General features: G+C 35.7%; 1 protein-coding gene across 4 annotated transcripts in view; it reads left to right on the plus strand.

Annotated features, from left to right (window-relative positions):
* The window catches only part of LRP1B (LDL receptor related protein 1B), a 687,296-nt gene that overhangs the window by 456,414 nt on the left and 209,155 nt on the right, over positions 1-21,727 (plus strand). For all 4 annotated transcript variants that reach the window (XM_065840662.2, XM_071810731.1, XM_071810729.1 and 1 more), the window contains exons 22-27: positions 2,902-3,102; positions 5,118-5,363; positions 9,464-9,661; positions 11,155-11,359; positions 15,257-15,421; positions 15,999-16,243. In XM_065840662.2, coding sequence (XP_065696734.1) covers positions 2,902-3,102; positions 5,118-5,363; positions 9,464-9,661; positions 11,155-11,359; positions 15,257-15,421; positions 15,999-16,243 — 1,260 coding nt within the window. The remainder of the gene's footprint in view (positions 1-2,901; positions 3,103-5,117; positions 5,364-9,463; positions 9,662-11,154; positions 11,360-15,256; positions 15,422-15,998; positions 16,244-21,727) is intronic.

Below are 21,727 nucleotides of genomic sequence, written 5' to 3' on the forward strand. Positions count from 1 at the left end.
GAAATGGAAAATAATGTGCATAAGAAATAAAGTCAAGGGATGATCATCACAGTGATGGGAGAGCAACAGGAATGGTATTGTCTGAATGGGAAGTGTAAGGCAAGATAGGAGTATGTGAGGTAATAACCTTTTTGAACATAATGATGGTTCAGAATGATGAAATTTCTGACTGGAGGGATGGATTCAGTTGGCATTAAGAATTTAAACAGAAAGAAACTACCACAGCAAGTAAACTAGGAAATTATATATGTTGTTCCGATACTGGTTTTATCCTGAGTTGAAGGTATCGTTGTTTTCTGTGCTAACAGCTGTCTTCTTCAGGGCCTAAATTTTTTTCTTCTGTCTCATTTAGGAGACATTTATCAACATCTACTTTCTACTAAAAGCTTTTAAATACAGAAAGGACCATATTCTTGAAACAAAGTAGTTCAGTCTAAGTCTCAGGTGTGTTCTACAAGACAAGCAAGATCATTGACTATCACAGCATTTTGGTAAATATGTCAGATTAGAACATGCTTTAATTTTGATGGGAATGAGATTGAGTCCGTTCTGTAGGTTAGGAACGCATTACAGCTTTAGGCAGTAAGAAGTAACTGTAAGAGGAAACTGAATGCAATTAATGCACCACCAAAGCACTTTTCCTAATGCTGAATATGTAAAAGGTTTAGAAACTTCATGGGCTCAGTATCCCAACAAAGACTGAATGGTATATAGACCCTTAATTCTGATGAATTTACTAGTAGTGGTAGGAAATTAAAAATATTGGAGAATTATTTGGATTGGACTTTCTCACATATCTATTGCTTCACAACTGCTGATTGACTACTTCACATGTGTTTCTTCTGTGTTACACAAAAGAGCTATGGAAAAGAACAGATATATCCATTGAGGCAATTAATTTATGACGGACTTTTACTAAAAAGGTTCCTGGAAACCAAAAATGTAAATTTCAATAAGGGGCAATAAAGCAAAAATACTTCAGTGAATTTCAAGTAGTGATTTCAAGGTAGTCATAATACTTCATTAAGTCTGTCTCTTTAGAGTTGTGCCATAGATTAATTCCTTGGAAAGTATATTCTACTTAATAACATGTCATAGCTATCATAGTGAAAGATGAATCTTTCATTATGAAATATATCTTCATTAAGGTAAGAGAAAGGCAGGAAAACTAATTTGCTCTCTAAACATTTATATGTATAAAACATTAAAAAACAGATTAGGACCTCTACTGAAAGCAACATCAATTTATTCTGGGATCTGGTTAGTTTGCCTGAGGTTGATATTTTCCATTAACTTTCATTCTACTGCTGTGTCGTATATAAAATCAATGATCATTTCAAGATAGTAATGAATATGGACACTTTTAAAAACACTTGTGATTGCATTTAACAGTAAGCTGCATACATATAATGCACACAACTTTGGTTTTTGTGCAGTTCTGTCTTATCAGTGTAGGACATCTGGGACTTGGACCACTATAGAAAATGATGGAAGCTTTTCATTCTAATTGACACCACTCCTGGTTTGAGTTTCCCAGGTGATTAAGCACTGGTAAAATTATGTCCTGTTGTTTGAAACCACACTCACTGTAGTATGATCCTGAAGTTTCACTTTTTGCTTTTCTTCACCAAAAGTTAAAACAGTCTCACACTTGTCCTGTGAGGTGCTGCAGAAACATATTATATCTGTTGTTCTATTTTCACTGTGTTTTATCTCATTGTCATTCTGTGGGGATGATGGCGCCCTTCCCATAAAAGAAGTCCAAAATATCAAATGGAAAGCATTGTGCTAATCTTAAGCCTTATTTTGTTTTCTTTTTTTTTTTTTAAGGATATTGAAATGTGCTACTGTATTGTGGCAGTTACATTTAGTTGCTCTAATACATTGTGTGCATTTCCAGGATCTTCCTTTCACATTCCAGCCTGATTTTTCTCTAGCTAAATAGTTTGTGGGCAGAAACACAGTGCAAGATCAGCTTCCTAACCCATGGTTCTACCTCTTGTCTCTTTATCAATGGGCAGATAAAATGCATATCATTTCTGTTCAGTCTGGGTGTTATCAAAATTTATAACTGGTTGTAGCTAACAAGTCACAAGTTTATGCTTGAGGGTTGAAATATAGTTTCAGATATAAACATTACACATACACACACACCAGTGGTAGCATTCACAATCTTAGTTATTTTTCCCTGTTAAAATCTCTGGCTTAAAATCCTTGGCTTGGACAATTCTAATTTAATGTGTGCATGGTGATTTCGAAGCTCACAACTGCTTTCTCAATCAAGAGACTCTCTTGCATCTCTAAATGTTGATGGTCAGCCCAAAAGTGGGATTTCCCCTCCCTGTTTCGAGAACTGAAGGAGTCTGTACCCTGGTTTAGTAAAACCAAAATAATATAAGAAATCTCATCTGCTAGAATTATTTTGCCTAAAAAAATGATCATTTATCTGACATAATCTGCAAATATAGTGTGTACACTTCCTAGAAAGACATTTGTTTCTCAAAACCATGCCAATAGGATGTCTTACTTTGAAACCATTGCTCCTGTGGAAGGCTGTTGGAGTAGAAAATAAAGGAGGTGATGAAGTGAAATAAGAGTTAAAAAAAAAATTTGGTACATTCAACTTAGATTCTAAAGATGTGTCCTGCCTGTATGTGGTTCTGTTCAGCATAAAAATAATTAGAATTGGTGGTGTTTGGAAAATTAGGCTGTCAACAGTGATTTGGACGATGCTTCAGAGTGTAAGTTCAAGCTGGCTTCTTTCTACTCATCTAAAAAAGTCCTATTAATAGAAAAGCATAATTTAAAAAAGAAAAAAAATCTGTGTAATGTTGCTGAAGGTTTTTTTCCCAAGTTTACTTCCAGTCTGATTTCCTTTGTTTATTGTCTCTTCTCTCCAAGGGAGATGCATTAGCAAAGCGTGGCTATGTGATGGCGATATTGATTGTGAGGATCAGTCTGATGAGGATAATTGCGAGGGCTATATGTGTGGACCACCAAAATACCCTTGTGCTAATGATACCTCCATCTGCCTACAGCCTGAGAAGCTCTGCAATGGGAGAAGAGATTGTCCTGATGGATCTGATGAAGGCGATCTTTGTGGTACTTCTTTTAGACACATTTTCCTGCTTATTCTTGCTGTTGTGTGTCACAATACGTGCTGTTGAAATGTAATTCTTGTGTTAATCTTGCTGAAATTTTGTCGCTGTAACCTGTGTGAGGATTTTTATATATTTTAAATGACACTGGGTTTGTGATTGAAGTATTAGTTTTCTTCAAATAAGGGAAATCATAGTTGCTTAGGTAAGTCTTTAATTTCCTGATCCCTTAAAATACTCCTGGAGGTAAACAGGTTAAAAGGCTCTGGTATATATGAAAGCATTTAAGCTAATTTGCAGTTCTCAAATTACAATAGCTTGAGTTGATAGAATCCTGTCAGTAGCTGTGTTCATGAAGAAATGCACTGGAATGACTAGGAGGAGTTAACCTGTCTCCTTGATAGTGGTGGTGAAAGGATTTCATGGCACGTCAGACAGTGTGGATTATATTCAGTGCAAAATGTACAAAAATAATTTTATAAATCTGACAGAAGTATAACAGATAACCTAATTGCATTCTTATAAAATATATGCAAAGATAAAATTAATAATTTTTAAGAGAACTTACAATACTATAGCAGTAGTGTTGTACTACAGGGATGGTTTAGGGATACGAAGTGAAACGTGGTTTATAGGAAAAATTTAGTTAATTAACCAAGTTAGTTAGCCAAGTCACCTGCATTGCTGAGCGCAGGAGGTCACTGCTGCAGGATGTGGCAAAGAGATCTTTACACTGTGGTCCTCTTAAATTCAGTGTTCCTCTGGAATGTGTTAAAATTAAGTTGTAGCTCGAAGACAGAGGACCCTCTCTGAGAGCTACCTGTGGATCCCATGCTGTCTAGACTCCAGGTGAAATAAATTATAACATAAGTTAATCTATTGTATTTCTATGCTATTTTTGTGTATGGATAATTAGCTTCCTACTAGTAGTAGCCCATTGTGACACCTGTATCCTGTTGGATACTGTGTAGGGTCAAGCTTGGTTTTTAACAGTTTTTACAACTTTTAGATTGTGTGTTATTACTCAACAGGTATTTCAGCAGTCATTAATTTGTTTAGTTTTAAAACATACCTAAGCATGAAGTGAAGGAAAAATGTGGGATGTTGGGCAACACGTTTGCATGTTAGAGGGAAGGAAATAATTCTGCTGTATAGAACTATTGGTTTATAAATCTTATCACAAATGAGCAAGGTTTTCAGAGACTTGTTAGAATCAAACAGAACAACTAAAAGACACAAAGAGATTTTAAAAAAAAGTAAAGCCTACTTTCCAGTGCAGCAATGGACTAGTTTGGCCTTCCCAGTGATATCAGTAGTACTATGAGGTAAGAAGTAGTTCTATGCTTTTTTTTGCCCAGAGGTCACAGAATTTCTTAGACACAATTATCATATTTTAATTCAGCTGCTTTAAAGGTTTCACAAATCACCTTCAGTCCATTTAGCCAGAACTTTGCAAATCTTCAGTTGCCTGCAGAATATAATGTAGGAGCAGTGACACAGAGAATGCAGAAGCAGTATTCTATGGTAACTGTTATTGGGAAAGGAGGATAAAGAAATCCTAATTTTTAGATCTTTAGTTGTGCCTGTTTCTTTGGCAAGTTGCTTGGGGTATAGATACAAAATCTCAAGTGGTTGGATGCAAAGGAAGTATTTTGGTTGCCACTGAAGGTGGTTGACATACAATGGTCTTTGGGCTGACTCTCTATGGGCACTCTTTAATTCCGAAGTGAATGAATTAATATGCATGAAAGTCTGTAAAAACATATATACATTGTACGTCTGCCATTCTAAAACCCTGAGAGATTGGCATAAAACTACCACGCTGAATACTAACAAATGAGATCATCCTAAAAATAACTATAGAAAGCTGTTTAACAAATGTAAGATTTAGTTTCTGCTTCTTAGGGACCTGTTATGTGTTTTAGTTGACCTGGTGACTTTAAGAATATGCAACATGACTGGCAGCCCTTGTGGCCCTTAATGTTGTTTGTTTTGTTTTGTTTTCCCATGTTATTTCAGATGAATGTTCACTTAACAATGGTGGATGTAGCCATCAGTGTTCGGTGGTTCCTGGAGGAAGAATTATATGCTCTTGCCCAGTAGGATTCAGTCTGAGTATAGACAACAAAACTTGTGAGATTATGGATTACTGTACCAAGCACCTTAAGTGTAGTCAAGTATGTGAACAGCATAAAAATACCGTCAAGTGCTCATGTTACGAAGGCTGGAAGCTCAGTAAGGATGGAGAAAATTGCATTAGTACTGGTAAGCTGAAATTCAGTGGATTTTCAGTACTCCAGATGTTAATAGTTGTTGTGTCCAGTTAGTGAAAGGTTATTTCTGGTTTTTGTAATAAGTAGTATAGACTTGGATTATCCAAATGTGGTGCTGATAGCAATCTCAAGAACTTATTAAAGCTGTCCCTATTCTTGATGCAGGATGAAGGGGTATTACAGGATTAGTTTTTTACTTGTAAGACTTTCTAAGAGCGTAAATACCAAATAATTTCTAAGTTATTTGAATATATAGAGCATATATATATACATATATATATATATATATATGGAATATGAGAGATTTACTATGTATTTTGAAGAAATGGATCAATCTGTGACATCATGAGACTCATTAGTACTACACAAGGGTTCAGAAGTTGAATTCTGGATGTGGATGCACGCAGATGTAGTCAATTATCTGCTGGCTGTTAGCATTCACAGTTTAAGCTGTTTTTTCACCTATGACATTCTGGTACTTGTGTTTTGACATCAGTAAATCCCGTTCAGCTCACCAATCAAGAAGAAAACCAACACAAGCCAAAAGGGGAGAGAGGAATCCCCTCGTTGTTCCCTATTGATACATACTGAAGCATGATTTAGAAACTATGCTAGGGGTGTCTTTGTCAAGTGCAGCATGAACACATGTGTGAAATACAAACACGTATGTGCAATATAAACTGTCATCATGCCTTTAATCCTCCTGTAGGGAGTTAAAAATAGCATTACTTTTGCTGTCTAGTTTTTCAAACTTTCAGTTTGGGATTATTTGATGTTTTTATTCTTTTTTATCTGTATTCTTTTAATAGTATCTTATCAATTCTGAATAGAAATATCTTCTGAACTGTGTATTATTTATTTGAATATTTCATAATTCCACAGATATAATTATTGAGATTGATTTATTCCTGATACTCAGCATTTCCTGACTTGGATTGCATGAAAAAAGTCTGAATCAGTAAGGTGGAAATAAAAGCCCAAGCTTCCTGTTCCTAGTCACCTGAAGTAGTTTAGTAGTTAGCAGCCAACTTAGTGGCTTAATGGTCCATCTTTTAGAAAAGGCAAATTCTGATCCTTCTGCTTTGACAATGTTTGAGCTCATTTACACAGAATTTTAACACTTTGTTTCAGTAGTAATGAAGCCCATAATTTACTTACGGCCAAAACATCTATTGTGTGTAATAAAAAAATAATGTTTCTTTTTGCCAAAGCAATGAATAATTAAGATTTAGTTTCATGTCATGGATGTTATCTTAATTTACATTTCTTGCCTTTGAGGTTTTTGGGGTTTTTTGTTTGTTTTTGTTTTGGTTTTAATTAATTAAGAATGTGCTGTACATTCATCAGGCTGGAATAACTGGAATGATCCCCAGATTGAGTCCTTGTGTCTTCATGATTGTTACTGTCATATGTGAATAATTACTCCTACAATATGAGATCAGGAGCGTATGTTGTTCAGATGTTACTGAGCTACGCTGATAGTAAACTCAAAACATGCTTCACTGGCATATCACTCTAGTTCTGTATATCTGAACAGTATTCTATTGCTGTTAAAATTCTCACTTTATGACACTACCTTGGTCTTACTCTCATGGACTTTTGATTGATCAAATTTGTTTTATTATGGACATCTCCAATAACTGAAAAACTGTATTTCTACTGGGTTGCAGAAATGGAAGGATTAAAAGCATTTAAGACAGTGTTAGTAGCTTTGTGGAGGACAGCTTGAAACAAACTTTTAATTAAAGTAAATAGAAATGAATAGTATTTGGAAGCTAAGGGAGAAAACCCCAAAGTGAAATATGCTCATGATGAGAAGTGAGAAAAGTGAGACTGTGGTTTCTCAGTTTCTCCGAAGTCCATGAGCTATTTCTAAGTGTTTACTGATGTTGATGTGAGTCTGAAGTTACAAATAGAACTTCACGGATTTCCTCAAATAACATAATATTAAATGTATGATCTCATACATGGGATTTCAGCTGGTATAAAGAAAAAAGATAACTCTCTTTATAAGTGGTGAAGATACCATTCTAATGCCTAAAGCAGCAACAAAATTATTCCATATTAAATATGACATATGCTTTTATAGTCAATAATAGTCTTGGCCCCTTTCAGTTTATTTCATTTGAAAGGCATGATAAATAGTCTGAAAGACAGATCCCATGATACTTGAGTTGTTGACTGTGTGAACAGCATTTTAGTCAAGTGAGCACAATTTTAGTCTCATTTGTGTATCTTTTAGCCTCAAAATGTCCACACCATTTACATCTCTGTGCATGAGATCTTAAATTAACATAGAGAAAAAGCTTTCAGATAATACTATTACAAGTAGAGTTCAAATTGATCTGGCAAAGATAAATAGTCCCCCACATGCCAAACTACTTCTATATCAGTTGGTATAAAGTAATTCTTAAAATAGCCATAGTGATTTAAAATGCCTTGAACTGGCGGTAGATATGGATTATATTAGAGCAGTAATTCATAATCCTTTTTCCAGAAGAGAAAAATTAGTCAGACGACAATTATTACCTTGCCCTTAGCTACATCTTTTTGCAATCTAAAATAACACTTTCCTATATATAGTCAAACACTTCACTAGTACATAGCAATGAAGTGTAAAGTTAGTATGTAGGACTTCACTTTTTCAAAATATTATAAAAACATTTACGTGAGTGTCCATCAGAAAACTAATGGGAATATGAATGCTGAAAATGTAATATATGTGATTCTTTTTCTTTGTGGATCGCGTATCAGAATCAGTGTGTTTGTCAGAGGAATCTAATGAATTACCAGAGAAGTACGAGTCATGGAATAATAAATATATAGAAATACATTTCTTGAATTGAACAGTTCTTGTCTTCTTAGTTTCTCTTCCCATGTCTCTTTCGATGTCTTTCCCTTAATTTCTCCTGTTTGCCCTTATTTCTGCTTCTTCCCTTCATTTCTTGAAGGTTTTAAGTGTCATGTTTTCCTCCTTCAGAGGTTCTCCACTTTTCATCTCTCTTGTTTTCATCTAGTTTGCTTTTTGCTCTTCTGACATATTTATTGTTACATTACTGACTTCCCAAAGACTAAATGTTGCATTCACATTTAAATTTGTATTGATTGAACTGAATGTATGGTACAGAGCTCCATTATTCAGATAGAAAGTCAATATAAATTGTATATTTTCATACCCTTCTTCGTAGTTTCTCTTGAAACACTTTTCAAAATAATTTGTGCTGATATATTGCACTTGAACTCTTTTAGATTATAGTAAGCATACAGAAGAATCTGTTCTTGTAAGATGTTTAGATTTCATGTTTATGTTCAGCCTTTCAGAATTCAGAAGGTTTAATTATATGCAAAACAAAAACCTCCCTATTGCTTGTGTTTCACTCTAGGAAAAAGAACTGGGGGGGGACCAAAACAGTTACTTTGCCACAAAAAAGAACTGGTGTGAAAAACTTTCTTCATTAAAGTAGATATAATGAGTGGATTCAACAGTTTACACAATCCAATTTTTGTCTTTCTTTTTTGTTTTATTAGCAGAGCTACTTGTTTGAAAAACTTTTCCTAATCTAGAATATGTAAGAACTGTAATAATGTTCATGTTCTTGCATGGTAGTTTGGGGTGAGGGTTTTTTTAATCACTTCAATTGAAAACAAAAGATACATTATATATGTTCGAAAGGTATATTACATATATTTTGGTTAATTGTTTCAACTAACTGGCATTTAGAAAAACATATAATTTAATGGATTCATTTTGCCAAAACATATGAGAATACGTTTTAATTTTGATAACATGAGAACTTTTAAAGCTCTAATTATGGACTCCTTGTGGTGGAACTACAAAACATTGTTCAATAGTTAAGTCTGATATTCCCGACTTTAATGTTTAATATCTCTAGTTATGATCAAAGATAATGCTGGAAGGGAGAAGTGAGAAGTCTGTGGGACTAAAAATATATTTGAAAGACTCCTTATCAGAATATGAATTGCTTTAATCATCTGTTTCTCCTGACAAAGTATTCTGTTGTTCTTATTCCACCTGCCATTTATATCAATATGTAACAATATATATATTTTTTAATGTGTAATCTTCTCCAGATCCATTTGAGGCATTCATAATTTTTTCTATTCGACATGAGATCAGAAAAATTGACCTTCACAAACGTGACTACAGCCTCTTAGTTCCTGGTTTAAGAAACACAATAGCACTTGATTTTCACTTCAGTCAGAGTTTACTGTACTGGACGGATGTGGTAGAGGACAAAATTTTCAGAGGCAAGCTCTCTGATACTGGAGGTATGAATTTCATCTTTAATTTCCTAACAATAAGAACAACTGCAGTTACAGGGTGTTAGACCCGATAAATCATAACTGAGATATCATTCACAGAAACAGAAGTTAGGGTGGCATTCTGCTTTTGAAAAGGTGTTATGTCCAGTGTGTACATGTTGTAGAGCTAGAAAAATATTTTTAGTTGTAGAAGTTTCCTTTTCCAACAGGTTAGAGAGGGAAGAAGGTGGCAAATGCAAAGGGCTGTTATTCCTGGTCCAATGACTGCAATGTTATTTTTTCATTTTGTTGTAATTTACCTTAACCTTATTAAGAAAAAGAATTTATCAAACATCAGATAAATTATCCGCTATCACTAGGTGAAAGATTTTTCGCCATAATTGTATAGTGTTTAGGTGCTTTCATTCCTGTGTGAGCTAACAGTCATAAGTATGTTTAATTTGCTTTTTGTAAAAGTTGACATGCATTCGTGTATATGTTCTCCAACATGTTTTTTTGTTTTGTTTTTTGGATTTTTTTCTTCTCCTTTGTAGATGGCATTTGTGGGTATTTTTAGATCCACAGATCCAGGCCAGGAAAGAAATATCCTACATTGCTAAGTATATAAAGACAGCCAAAGACTTGCTACTTTTCATTAATGGTTGTGGTGTTTGCAAGAAACTAGTAAGACAGTGCTTTGTGGTCATGTTGTGTTAGAATCACACTGTACCAGAATCCAAGTGAGTTCTGTACTCTATTAAAAAGAGAAATAATTTACTCCCTCGGTCTTGTAGCTGTCAAGAACTGATGAGCATCTGCAAAAAGCACCGTGCCTTCCTGGAAGTCCTGAGGGCTAACAGGGTATTTTTGTAGTTGCCATTTGTGTGAAAAATGTTGAGACCCTCCAGAAGAAGTATTCGCGAGGGGAGAACTGTTTGTAGACAGTGACAATATAAATTATCCATGTGTCAGGCTATTTACTGTAGAGCTTTTCAGAACGTGGAGTCGAAACAGGTTCTCCCTGCCAATTCTGTCTTTTGGTTTTTCTCTTTTTCGGATTGAAAACGAACTGAAATAGAGCTGCGTGGGTTTTCTCTATTATTTCTAGTCGCTGGGAGGTGAACAATGCTGCAGAAGAGGTTCCTGGTATTAGGGCACATGTACATCTCCTGTGTTACTCTGTGTGTCTTCTCTGATCTTTAGTGAAGGTTTCAGAGCTTTACTTACTAAAGGATGAGAGAACTATAAATTTGTGTTAGTGTGGAATGAAGTTTATCAGTACATTGTTGAAAGTGTACTAATTTACAGTGGTTCTATTACATTTGTAAAGAAAAAATGTAATGTGGAACGAAGTAGTATCATCTGTTAGATTAACCAAAAATTCACTACAAGAGCATATGATTAGGGGTAGAAGGGACCTCTGGAGGTCATCTATGATAGACTGTTATATCCAGGTTCATTATATCAGACTATATTAGTTCTTTAAGAATCTCTTTTTTCCCTGTTTCTGTTTTTTCAAGGTGTTAGTGCCATTGAGGTGGTAGTACAACACGGCCTGGCCACACCTGAGGGTCTTACTGTGGATTGGATTGCAGGAAACATATACTGGATAGACAGTAATTTGGACCAAATTGAAGTAGCAAAACTGGATGGCACTTTGAGAACAACATTAATAGCAGGAGCTATGGAACATCCAAGGGCTATTGCATTGGATCCCAGATATGGGTAATTATGAAAACATTATGTTTTTTGTTGCAAAGTATTTTAAAGTGCATGTTTCAATGTAAGATTGATTTCCTTTGCTGTGAATTATAGTTGCTAATTTTTAATAGTTCTTGAAAGCAGGTTTTGAGTGAAATACAATCCATTATTTGTGTGTTTTGCCCCAACAATCAGGATTAAGAAAAAGTAAGTTGGGAGGTGGGGGGCTCTGTTTCCAAATTGTGATTGTTTCATTTGATTTTTATTTTAATGTGGATGGTAGTAACTGGAACCTTTGATCTAACCCTCCTGTGTGGTTAATGGACAAATTTACCTAGTGCCAAGGTGATTCATCTCAATTAGAGACAGAGTTTCTGGTAGGACTATAAAAATATAGCTTACATGCTACTGGAAGACTAAAAGCGGAGTGAGGTAAACCCACCTTTTGTGTTTGGTTCTCCATCTGAAAACAGAGATAATGCTTGCCAACTTCAGTCAGTATTTTTTCTACCTATTTGTAAGGCATATTCTATAAACTGGAATATTATTAATCACAACTGAGTATAGGAAATTCAGCCTACTGCCATGAATATGTATTTTATCTAATGCCTGTCATAATTAAATGTTTCTAATAAATATTAAAATGTTTTCATATTATTAAAAATAATTAAAATAAGCCAAAAATTAGGTGTTTTTTGAAAACATGCTTTAATTAATATATTGTTTGATTTTGCTAACACAATAAAAAGAGTTTCCCCTTAAATTGGAATTTTAGCAATTATCAAACATATAAATGTATTTCACAATTCAGTTTCTTAGGTCTTCGCAGTAAAGAAGACAGACTAACATTGAAAGTATTTTGAGGCTATTTTTGCTTCCTTTTAAAATTAGCTTCTTGTTTTTCAGCAGAACAAAAATAACCAGTACCTGTCATTTATATAAAAATTTAAGTTGACTTAAGTAGTGGAAAGGAAATGCAACTGTTCACAGAGCCCTTAACTCCATGTTGAGCTCGGTGCCGGTTCTGATTCTGTATTGAAATTCAATCTGCTACTACAAAAAACTATAATTCTTGGAGAGCAATGTTTTGAGTCTAAATGAAATTATAAACTCATTGTAGAATATTCATTACCTGATCTTTTGTGTAGTTGCATCCTTTTAGAGAGGCCAAAAGGTAAAGGTCAATAGCTACATCCTCTTCTCATAATTATCATCCTTTCAAAGAAGGAAGATTTTTGTTTTTTAAGTGACCAAAAATAACACAAATCGCAATGAGTTTACAGAATCTTGAGATTTAGGGTTTTTTAGGAACCCACTATGGTCTATCACATGTCTTCACTGAATATTTGTTTCAGAAACACTGACTGCCAGACCCAAGGTCCCTCTGGAATCTAAAATTCTGAATTAAGAAGTACATGCTTTAATGAGTAATGACTCTGCTCTCTCAGTTCACATGCTTGAAAGCTTATTCATAGAGTGAATTGGTTATCTATAAAGATCTTTAAAAAGAGGCATCCTATTGGCAGAAGAATTGGCAGATAAATTGTTCAAACTAAACAACTGGGAGGGGAAAAATAATCAAATCACTTTTCCTGAAACTGAAGGCCTAATCTCCCTTAGGAAAAGCCAGAAGCAATTGTGTGCTACACTTGGTTAGAAGTAAGGAAAGAGTAAAATCTTTGAACACAGGTGGGAACATCTCTTTGATCTTTTCACACATAAATATGAATAAACAAACACTGATGATTCAGAGTTGGGTTAGGATTGCACAAACTCTGTATCCCAATGCAGACGAGGCTGCTGTAGCTCCATGCCTTTGATTCCAACCTGAAGTAAGGATGAGCTTGTATTCTCAGACACAGCAGCGTGTATATTAATAAATAAACATATATACAGATACACGTGTGGCCACAAAGAATCATAGAATAGAATCATAGAATCATTTTGATTGGAAAAGAGCTTTAAGATAATGAGGTCCAACCATTAACCTAGCATTGCCAAGTCCTCCTCTAAACCACGTCCCTAAGAACCTCATCTACACATCTGTTCAACCCCTCCAGGGATGGTGACTCCACCACTTCCCTGGGCAACCTGTTCCGATGCCTCACAACCCTTTCCACACAGGATTTTTTTTTTTTTCCTAATATCCAATCTAAACCTCTCCGGGTGCAACTTGAGGCCATTTCCTCTCTTCCTATCACTTGCTACTTGGGAGAAGAGACCAACCTCCTCCATGCTCCAACCTCCTTTCAGGCAGTTGTAGACAGTGATAAGGTCTCCCCTCAGCACCTGTTCTCCAGGCTGAACAGCCCCAGTTCCCTCAGCCACTCATCACGCTTGTGCTCCAGACCCTTCACCACCTTCTTTTCCCTTCTCTGAACTTGCTTCAGTAAGGTCAGAGAGAAGCTCTCAGCATTGATACAAACAGCACCAAAGACCTCATCCTGTTACCTCTCTGGCTGTTAAGGACTAAGGTCTTTTATTTTATATATATATAATGTGGTTTCCTCAGTTTTGACAGTCTCTCCACATGTCTGGTCCCAGGACGTACAACCTCCAGGGCTGCAGCCCCACACCAGCTTCTGGTTTGGATCCCATCACACCACACGCACTGGGCACAAGCACCCAGTCCTACCCAGTAACCAGCCCTGGAGCCTCGCTGTCCCCAGCTTCCACACCTGTACATGTCTCTCAATCAGGCTCCAGACCTTGTGGTCCCTCTGCCAGTTCTCCTGGACCCCCAGTCCCTCTGGTGGCCAAGTCCCCCAGATGCCTCGCTCCCAGGGACGCGCACATCCGGCTGCCGAGCCACTCAGCTGTACCTTATTCCTTAGTATTTAAGTGTAGCATCTACTATTGTTCACAGGCACTAAAGGGAGGGGCCTCATTAGCATGGATGTTCAGGACTGAAGTTGTCCAATGTGACTTGTCAAAAGTTTTGTCACAGTCTAACTCTCTTCAGTTAGCTCTTCACAATTAATTAAAAGTTTTCATATCACTGGTGTTCTTTTCCTTTAACAAATAATACAAAAAAAACCAAAAAGTGTATTATCAAAAACTTAGTGAGCCAAGAACAGTTAGAGTATATTTTTGGCCCTTTGGTGACACTGCTTTTATTACTTAATATGAAACTTCTTTGCTCATACCGGTGAAAGCTCTCCTTCTTAATAAAAAAAAATCAGAAATAATACATAATAGTACATTGCCTAGGGCAGTGGTGGAGTCACCATCCTTGGAGGGGTTTAAAAGGCGTTCAGACGAGGTTCATAGGGACATGGTTTAGTGCTGAAGTTAGGTTAAGGTTGGACTTGATGATCCTAATGGTCTCTTCCAACTGAAGTGATTCTGTGATTCTATAACTGAGAGAATGTATCATACATCACAACTTTTCTATTTCTTAGCAAGATTAGTCTGTATAGAATTTGTTAGTGGGGTACCAAAATCTAGGGGTCTTCACTGGACCACTCTTAATTAGAAATGGAAATCTCTAGTTCAGCCTGGTCCTTAATCCTTGCTACCTCAAATCACATTTCTTCCTTTTCCCCCTCCTCATCCTCCTCATCTGTGGATTGCTTTCAAAGGCTTTCATTATATTTTTTTTTTAATGAGCTGTGTTTCTAATTATAGAAGGAAGACAAGAGAAGCTGCTATTTGTATTAATGGACGTGAAAAAAGGAATGCTACTTAACTTTTAGTTTTAAAAAGCTTAGTATGTCTCCTGATTGCTCTAAGACTAAAAATGAAGTATTACTTCCATGTTATCCTGTTATTTCAAGGAATTTATGTAGTTACCCAAATTCATCTATGTTTTTTCCTATGTGAATGTATTAACTTTTTCCCAACTATTGTCTTATTGAATCACTTGAAATTATTTGCATGCTTTAATGTTTTCTTATAATTATTTTCCTTTCCTCTCACCAGAATTCTGTTTTGGACAGACTGGGATGCAAATTTTCCTCGCATTGAATCTGCTTCCATGAGTGGAGCAGAAAGAAAGATCATATATAAAGATATGGATACTGGAGCCTGGCCTAATGGCCTTACTGTAGATCACTTTGAAAAAAGAATAGTATGGACAGATGCCAGGTAAAGTGTTCACACTATTCTTTTTACCTGTTTATAAATCCTTGTTCTTAGGTACAGAAATGTCAACTACATTGTAAGTGGAATGTAGTTATGTACACTATGTACATAGAGAGTCTTATGTACGTAGTCTTGTGTGCAAATGTAAAGTATGGATATTTCTTTTATTGCATTAGGATTACACATAGTTTTTCATGGTATGTACCAGCAGATTGTAATGGCCCTGACCAGGATTCTCAGGGAGCTTTCCCCACCCATCCTGCCCTTGGTCACAGGAGCCCAGTTCACTGTTTTTTTCCCATAAATTCATCTGAATAGAAACTGATTTTCCTGCTGTATTTCCTGCTGGAGGTAAATTTGAATTTAAAAACAGTATACAAACAAAACAGTATTTCATATCCCTAGTTAAATTAATAATGTGAACTAAATCATCTTTGAACATAATGATGGCACTGTAAACATTCTTTAGTCTTACCAGTATGTAAGAGTAATGTTTTTATATGTTTTACACCTATGTTGTAACACTTGTAAGATTTTTATTGTATTTTTATGTAATCATAAAATTGGGGTTATCTTGTAGATCAGATGCCATTTATTCTGCGTTATATGATGGAACCAGCATGATAGAGATTATACGTGGTCATGAATATCTTTCACACCCTTTTGCTGTTTCTTTGTATGGGAGTGAAGTATATTGGACGGACTGGCGGACCAATACACTTGCAAAAGCCAATAAATGGACTGGACAAAATGTCAGTGTAATACAAAAAACAAGTGCTCAGCCGTTTGATCTTCAGATATATCATCCAAGCCGTCAACCACAAGGTAACTATGGAATAATATAACAGAAGACGGTGACTTAATTTGTATGTTAATATAGGAAAGTAACAAATACCACTGGAGGATCACCATCAAGTAGTTGTAGAATGTTCTGTGATCTCTGAATAAATTTCAGCTCTTCTGCCAATAAGTTGATGGTAATGGAAGCTGCTTTAAAATTCGTATCACATGCTTTTTAAAAATATATATTAATAAATGATATTTTATTTTTCGTCTCACACAGGCTTTTTAGTGCACAGTAAGCTATTCAGACTTTTATGTTAGTAGGTTCTGAGCAATCTTTACTTGAAAACATTAAATCCTGACAATTCAGTGCGGCTTTGTAAATATCTTGGAACCCAGTCCTGCATTAGTTACACATAGAAGACTATGGATATAGCTTTAATGTAAATGAGTACCAGCAAGTAAAATTCACCCTGTCACCACATTTGAAGAATGCTCTCGATAGCGTGCATTGGAAAAAGCAGAACAATGAATGCAATTCACTGTTAGTTTGAGAGTGTAAGCATGATGACAACTGTGATAAGGACTCACGGTGAACATCTCCTAATCTGCCTTGCAGTATGTGACAGGGTGTCAGGATACATTTTTATAAAAAATAATTAACTTACATTAAAGGAGAATGTTGCTGGTTTGCAGTGGATGTCAAGTTCCTTGGGCCTCTTCTGTAGATTTACTTTTTAGGCCACTGTACTATTCTAAAAAAGAAACCTGTCAGACTTCTGGACAAAAGAAGGATCTTAAAATATGGGCGAAGTAAATACACATTTCTGAACAACCCTTTCAAGTAATGGGGTTTGAGTGGTTTTGTTTAGCTTTCTTTTTTTTGTTGCTTTGTTTTATTTTTATAATTAGTTACTTCCTGAACTTTGGGATTTGAGGAACTGTGTTTGATACTTGGTGTTTCACAGGAGCAGTGGAGTTCTCATTAGCCATTTCTTGCTGTCAGAACACACAACAATTTTCTGTTTGGACTGGGGCCAGGCAACGTCTTTAGAGAGAAACTGTAGCCTAGGGAGACATGAATCAGTGTTCCATACTCACAGATACCTTGGCTTCAAGGCACGGGATAAGCTGTAAAAGAATTTTCAGCACTTATTTGCCGGAATCAAGAAGTTCAAATATCAAGTTGTGTAATTACAGATTTTGTTTTATGATGTGGAAAACACCAAAATCCGACTTAGGATTGGCTTTCTGGGTTTGCTCTAAATTATTCTCTTCCAATGGAAGCAATTTCTTTCTGCAAATGTCCCTTATGTAGCTTTATTGGACCTAGAGAAAAATGGTGATACTATGTAATTTCTTCTTAATTTTTCCTTTGATTTTGTAGGGATTTTGCAATAAATGAAACAAGACGAAATACAGTTTAGAATCCCAAGGTAAAGTTAACAGCGGATTTCCACTGCAAAATGTCAGTATAAATACAGCACCGAAGGACAAACTTTGTGTAGTCTTGGCTCTGTAGGTGTACATCTGGGTCACCTATGTATGTGAAAGTCTATTAGCTTTTAAAGTATTTCATGCAACTCATCTTGATTGAAATAAAGTAGAGCAGCGCTATATAAATTACTGTAACCTAAAGCAATGTCATTTCAGTTAATCTAGGACAGATGCTAATTTAAGGTAGTAAAGATACAACAAGGTGTGCGTGTGGATGGTAGGTTCTTCTGTTAGTAAACCACAGGGGATTTTTGAAGGCTTCATGATCTAATGCTGCATCTCAGGAATGTGAGTTTGACACCTACTCATCTTCACTTAATCAAAGCTGTGTGTCAGGAGTGCTGTTAACATAGCAAACACAGGTTTTCTAGGAAGTATATTTTCTCAACTGCCATAATATTTTAAAATTCCACTTGCTGCGAAGAATAAGATCTTCTGTTATAGGCACAAGAAGTTGTACCATGAGGTGTACTACTGAGGACAGTGATGAGAGGAGTAAATATAGTGCATTGGAAGGATCACAGCTTGAAAACAGTTAGAAAGCTGTGAATTCCTCACACATTCCCCAGGTTTTTTTGTATTTGTCAAGTATATTACTTTGAATTTAAAAAAAGAAAAAAAAAAACAAACACGCATACACAGATGGTCATGACATTATTTTGCAGATTGAATTTTTGTAGACTGAAAATCAGGACAAGAAGTATAACTGCTGAATGTGAAGTATATTGGTACCACTGGGCTCTTTTCTAAGTAAAACATGAAAAGCTTTTAACTTCATGGCACTGTTTGGTTACAGGATTCTGTTGAGGCCTGGATAGCTGGCTGTTAAAAAGGAGTAACTTTTTATGGAAATGTAGCTTAAAGATGCACATGAGCGAAGTTTTGGATGTTCTATTTTAATTATATTGGATTTTAAAAAAATTATTACTTTGAGATTTTATCACAAGCTGCTTGTGTACTTCAAAACCAACAGCAAGATTGGTATATGTATTGTACATTATGCAAAACATATACAGCATTTCTGAACTTTAAATTGGATTCCTTTATGCCTTATGAAGGTTCTGGGTTTGTTTCAGGAATTAGAAAAGCAGCCTTTCCTACCTTTTCTTAACTCAAAAACCAGTCTCTGACAATGGAATACGTTGTCAGAGGGTGCCTACAGGGATATATGGCCATGGGGGAAGATACAACAGCCATGTTCCTCCTGGATAGACCGTCAGCTTCCAGGAACCTGGAACTCAATAATTTTTGAATCTCAGATAATGTCTTTGTGCTTCAAAGGCTTTAAAGCCTTTGACTGATTCTTTTTGCATGGACTTTTCTAGTTGACTTTTGAACTTAGACAATCTCTCCATGTCTGCAACCTCTTGAGCAGATGTCTCTGGTGTGTAACTCTGCCCTGTGTGCCAAAGTACCTCATTGTGCTTGTTTTGACCCTAATACTTGATAATTCTGTTCAGTGTTTCCTGGCTTTTGTAGTAAGAGGAGTATTAGACAGTGATTTCATAAGTATAATCTGTTCCTTTAGAAAAGGATCTTTTAGATATGGATATTATTTCAGTGCTTATCCTTGTGTATGTAACTTGAGATTGTTTATTACTTGTATATTGCTGCACATGTATTGTATTTTATCAGATATTTTATTTCTTAGTCTCTCATGTAGCTCTTGTGTAGCTTTTCAAGCTTCGATTTAATTTAATCCTTTATTACTGTTTTTTTGCTACTTACTTGAAGAGTAAATTCCTGATTTTTTTGCCAGTTTCCTATGAAGTATAGCACCCACTCCTTAAAGTACTATTGCCTTTGGCCTTTCCACATGGCAATACCCTAGCATTACAACATCTGTTTTACTTTCACATCCGTGTTTGTTATCTGCCTGTTGTGTAAGTATGCTTTTTTAAGGTCAGTCATTCCAGGTAGTCCCTTCTTAGTTTTGAGTTTATATTATTAATTACATTTTTCTTACATTTTTCTCTGTTGTTTTTTTGTGGGTGTTTGTTTTGTGGTTGTGTGTGTGTGTTTGTTGTTGGGGTTTGTTGGTTTTGGGGGGGATTTTTTTAGCGTCCTTTCCTCTCAAACTGTACACTAGAAGGGGTGGGAAACAGAGACAATCATTTAAAAAGAGGTTCCGAATTACCATAAAACTGTCATACCATGTACATTGGAGTATTATGAAGAGTTGTGCTAACTTTGAGCTAATAATATTCTTGTTTCTTTTGTTTCATGGTGAATGTGTAAATTTTTGTTAGGTGGTATACTGACTAATTCTCCAAGTGAATGATTAAAAAATGGAGTAACAATAGTGAATATCGGAAATAAATATCTATTTTAGGACTAATGCATTATCTGACCAATCCTAACTTGCAAATTTCAAAGATTAATGCTAGAATAATCAGATATCATCAGGTAGCATCAAGGTTTTAACTTGAGTGAGATGACAGAAGGATCTTTGTCCTTATGAAAACCGATACCACAGAAAGCATTGACAGTGAGCAGAGAATTAGATCTATAACTGATATTAAATAGGAGTGGGAATAGATCATCAGCAATTTAAAGGTATACTTTTGATTTAACTGCAGTGCATATATTTGAAGGTGTAGGCAGAATTTAATCATGGTGCGTGCCATTAAAGTGTGAAATTAAAATTTTGCCTAGCTAAACCTGATACCAAGAAGGGACAGGTTCAATATGAAGCTAATATGCAGGGAAAGTTGGTCCATAGTGAGAGCATATTCTGAGATTGTAAGAGTAACTGCTCATTTATCAACTGGTGAGAGAATGTCTATGGGTTGTTTTATTTAAGGGTTACTGGTCCAGAAAAATAAACATTTTGTTTAAATACTGTTTTAGAGAGCAGTCAAGAAGAAAGATGATGACGAAGAGTGACATGTGTGTCTGTGCTCAGTACTGGAAGAGAAATAGATTGACAAGCAATCAGCAGTGGAAATCAATTAAATAATGCGAAAGGCTGGCCAGTTGGTGAAAATGCCGGTTCTGTGGGTTGCTGTGATCAAGAGGAAAATAGATTGGTGGCAATGATTAGGAAAGAAATAAATAACCGCAACCCATGAACTGTGCTGTATAAATCCATATCACCCCTGTATCTTGAACACTGCACCAGATCATATAAAAGATAGTGAGAAAGCTTGACAGGCCGATCAAGAGAATGGGAAGGGTTTTTTGAAGGCGGACAGGTAAGCTGGTGCTTCTTGAAGTACAGCTTATAGACAGGCGTCTGTGTGATGGCAATCTGTGAAATCAGAAGTGGCACGGAAAGGTGAATAAGGAAACATTCTGTGGTTATTCACAGTAGAAATAGAAGTGTTAGAACTAGCACAAGGAAATTTAAAACCCCAAATTTTTGAAAGTCAAAGCAATAGCATATTTAATTGCCTTTGAGGGATTTATTTTTATTAGGAAGAATGGGATTAGATGTTATTCAATGAAATCAGTATTAATATGGAAGGAATATATATACAAGTGCTGGTATAAGTAATTTTTAGATTATGGTAGTTTACTCCTCCAGTTGTGCATGCACATGGAAACAAATGCATCTGCTTTGTCACACTTATTTTTCCACTAAATTTGTATTCCATTCTATATGAAGGGAAGTGAGGTGTGTGCAGATAGTACAGAACTTGTACCATCTCTTCTTTGTAGCACACTTTAACCACAGCTCTCTCTTTAACATGATCATTAACCAGTACACCTTTTATTTTTGCTTCTCTATGTTCTTCTCTTTGAATTCCACACTGAAGCAGCAGCTCTGGTAGGGAAGAACATGATGTGCCACTTGCACAGAAAGAAAAGTTGGGGGTTATTATTCTTAGGCCCTACATAGATCCTTGCCACAGATGGTTTTATGCATGCAAAGAGGTTGAGGTTCCACTGAAATTACTGCTTTGGATTAGCAAATAAATTAGAGGAGATGCTGGTTTAGAAAATATATGATTGAATTTTAAGTCTCTTCGCAGCAGTGTTAAGAGCACTAAAAAATGCAGGAGGTTGAATCACTAGATTTCAGCACAT

Source organism: Patagioenas fasciata, chromosome 7 (genome assembly GCF_037038585.1).
Source record: "Patagioenas fasciata isolate bPatFas1 chromosome 7, bPatFas1.hap1, whole genome shotgun sequence".
NCBI classification, from domain to species: domain Eukaryota; kingdom Metazoa; phylum Chordata; class Aves; order Columbiformes; family Columbidae; genus Patagioenas; species Patagioenas fasciata.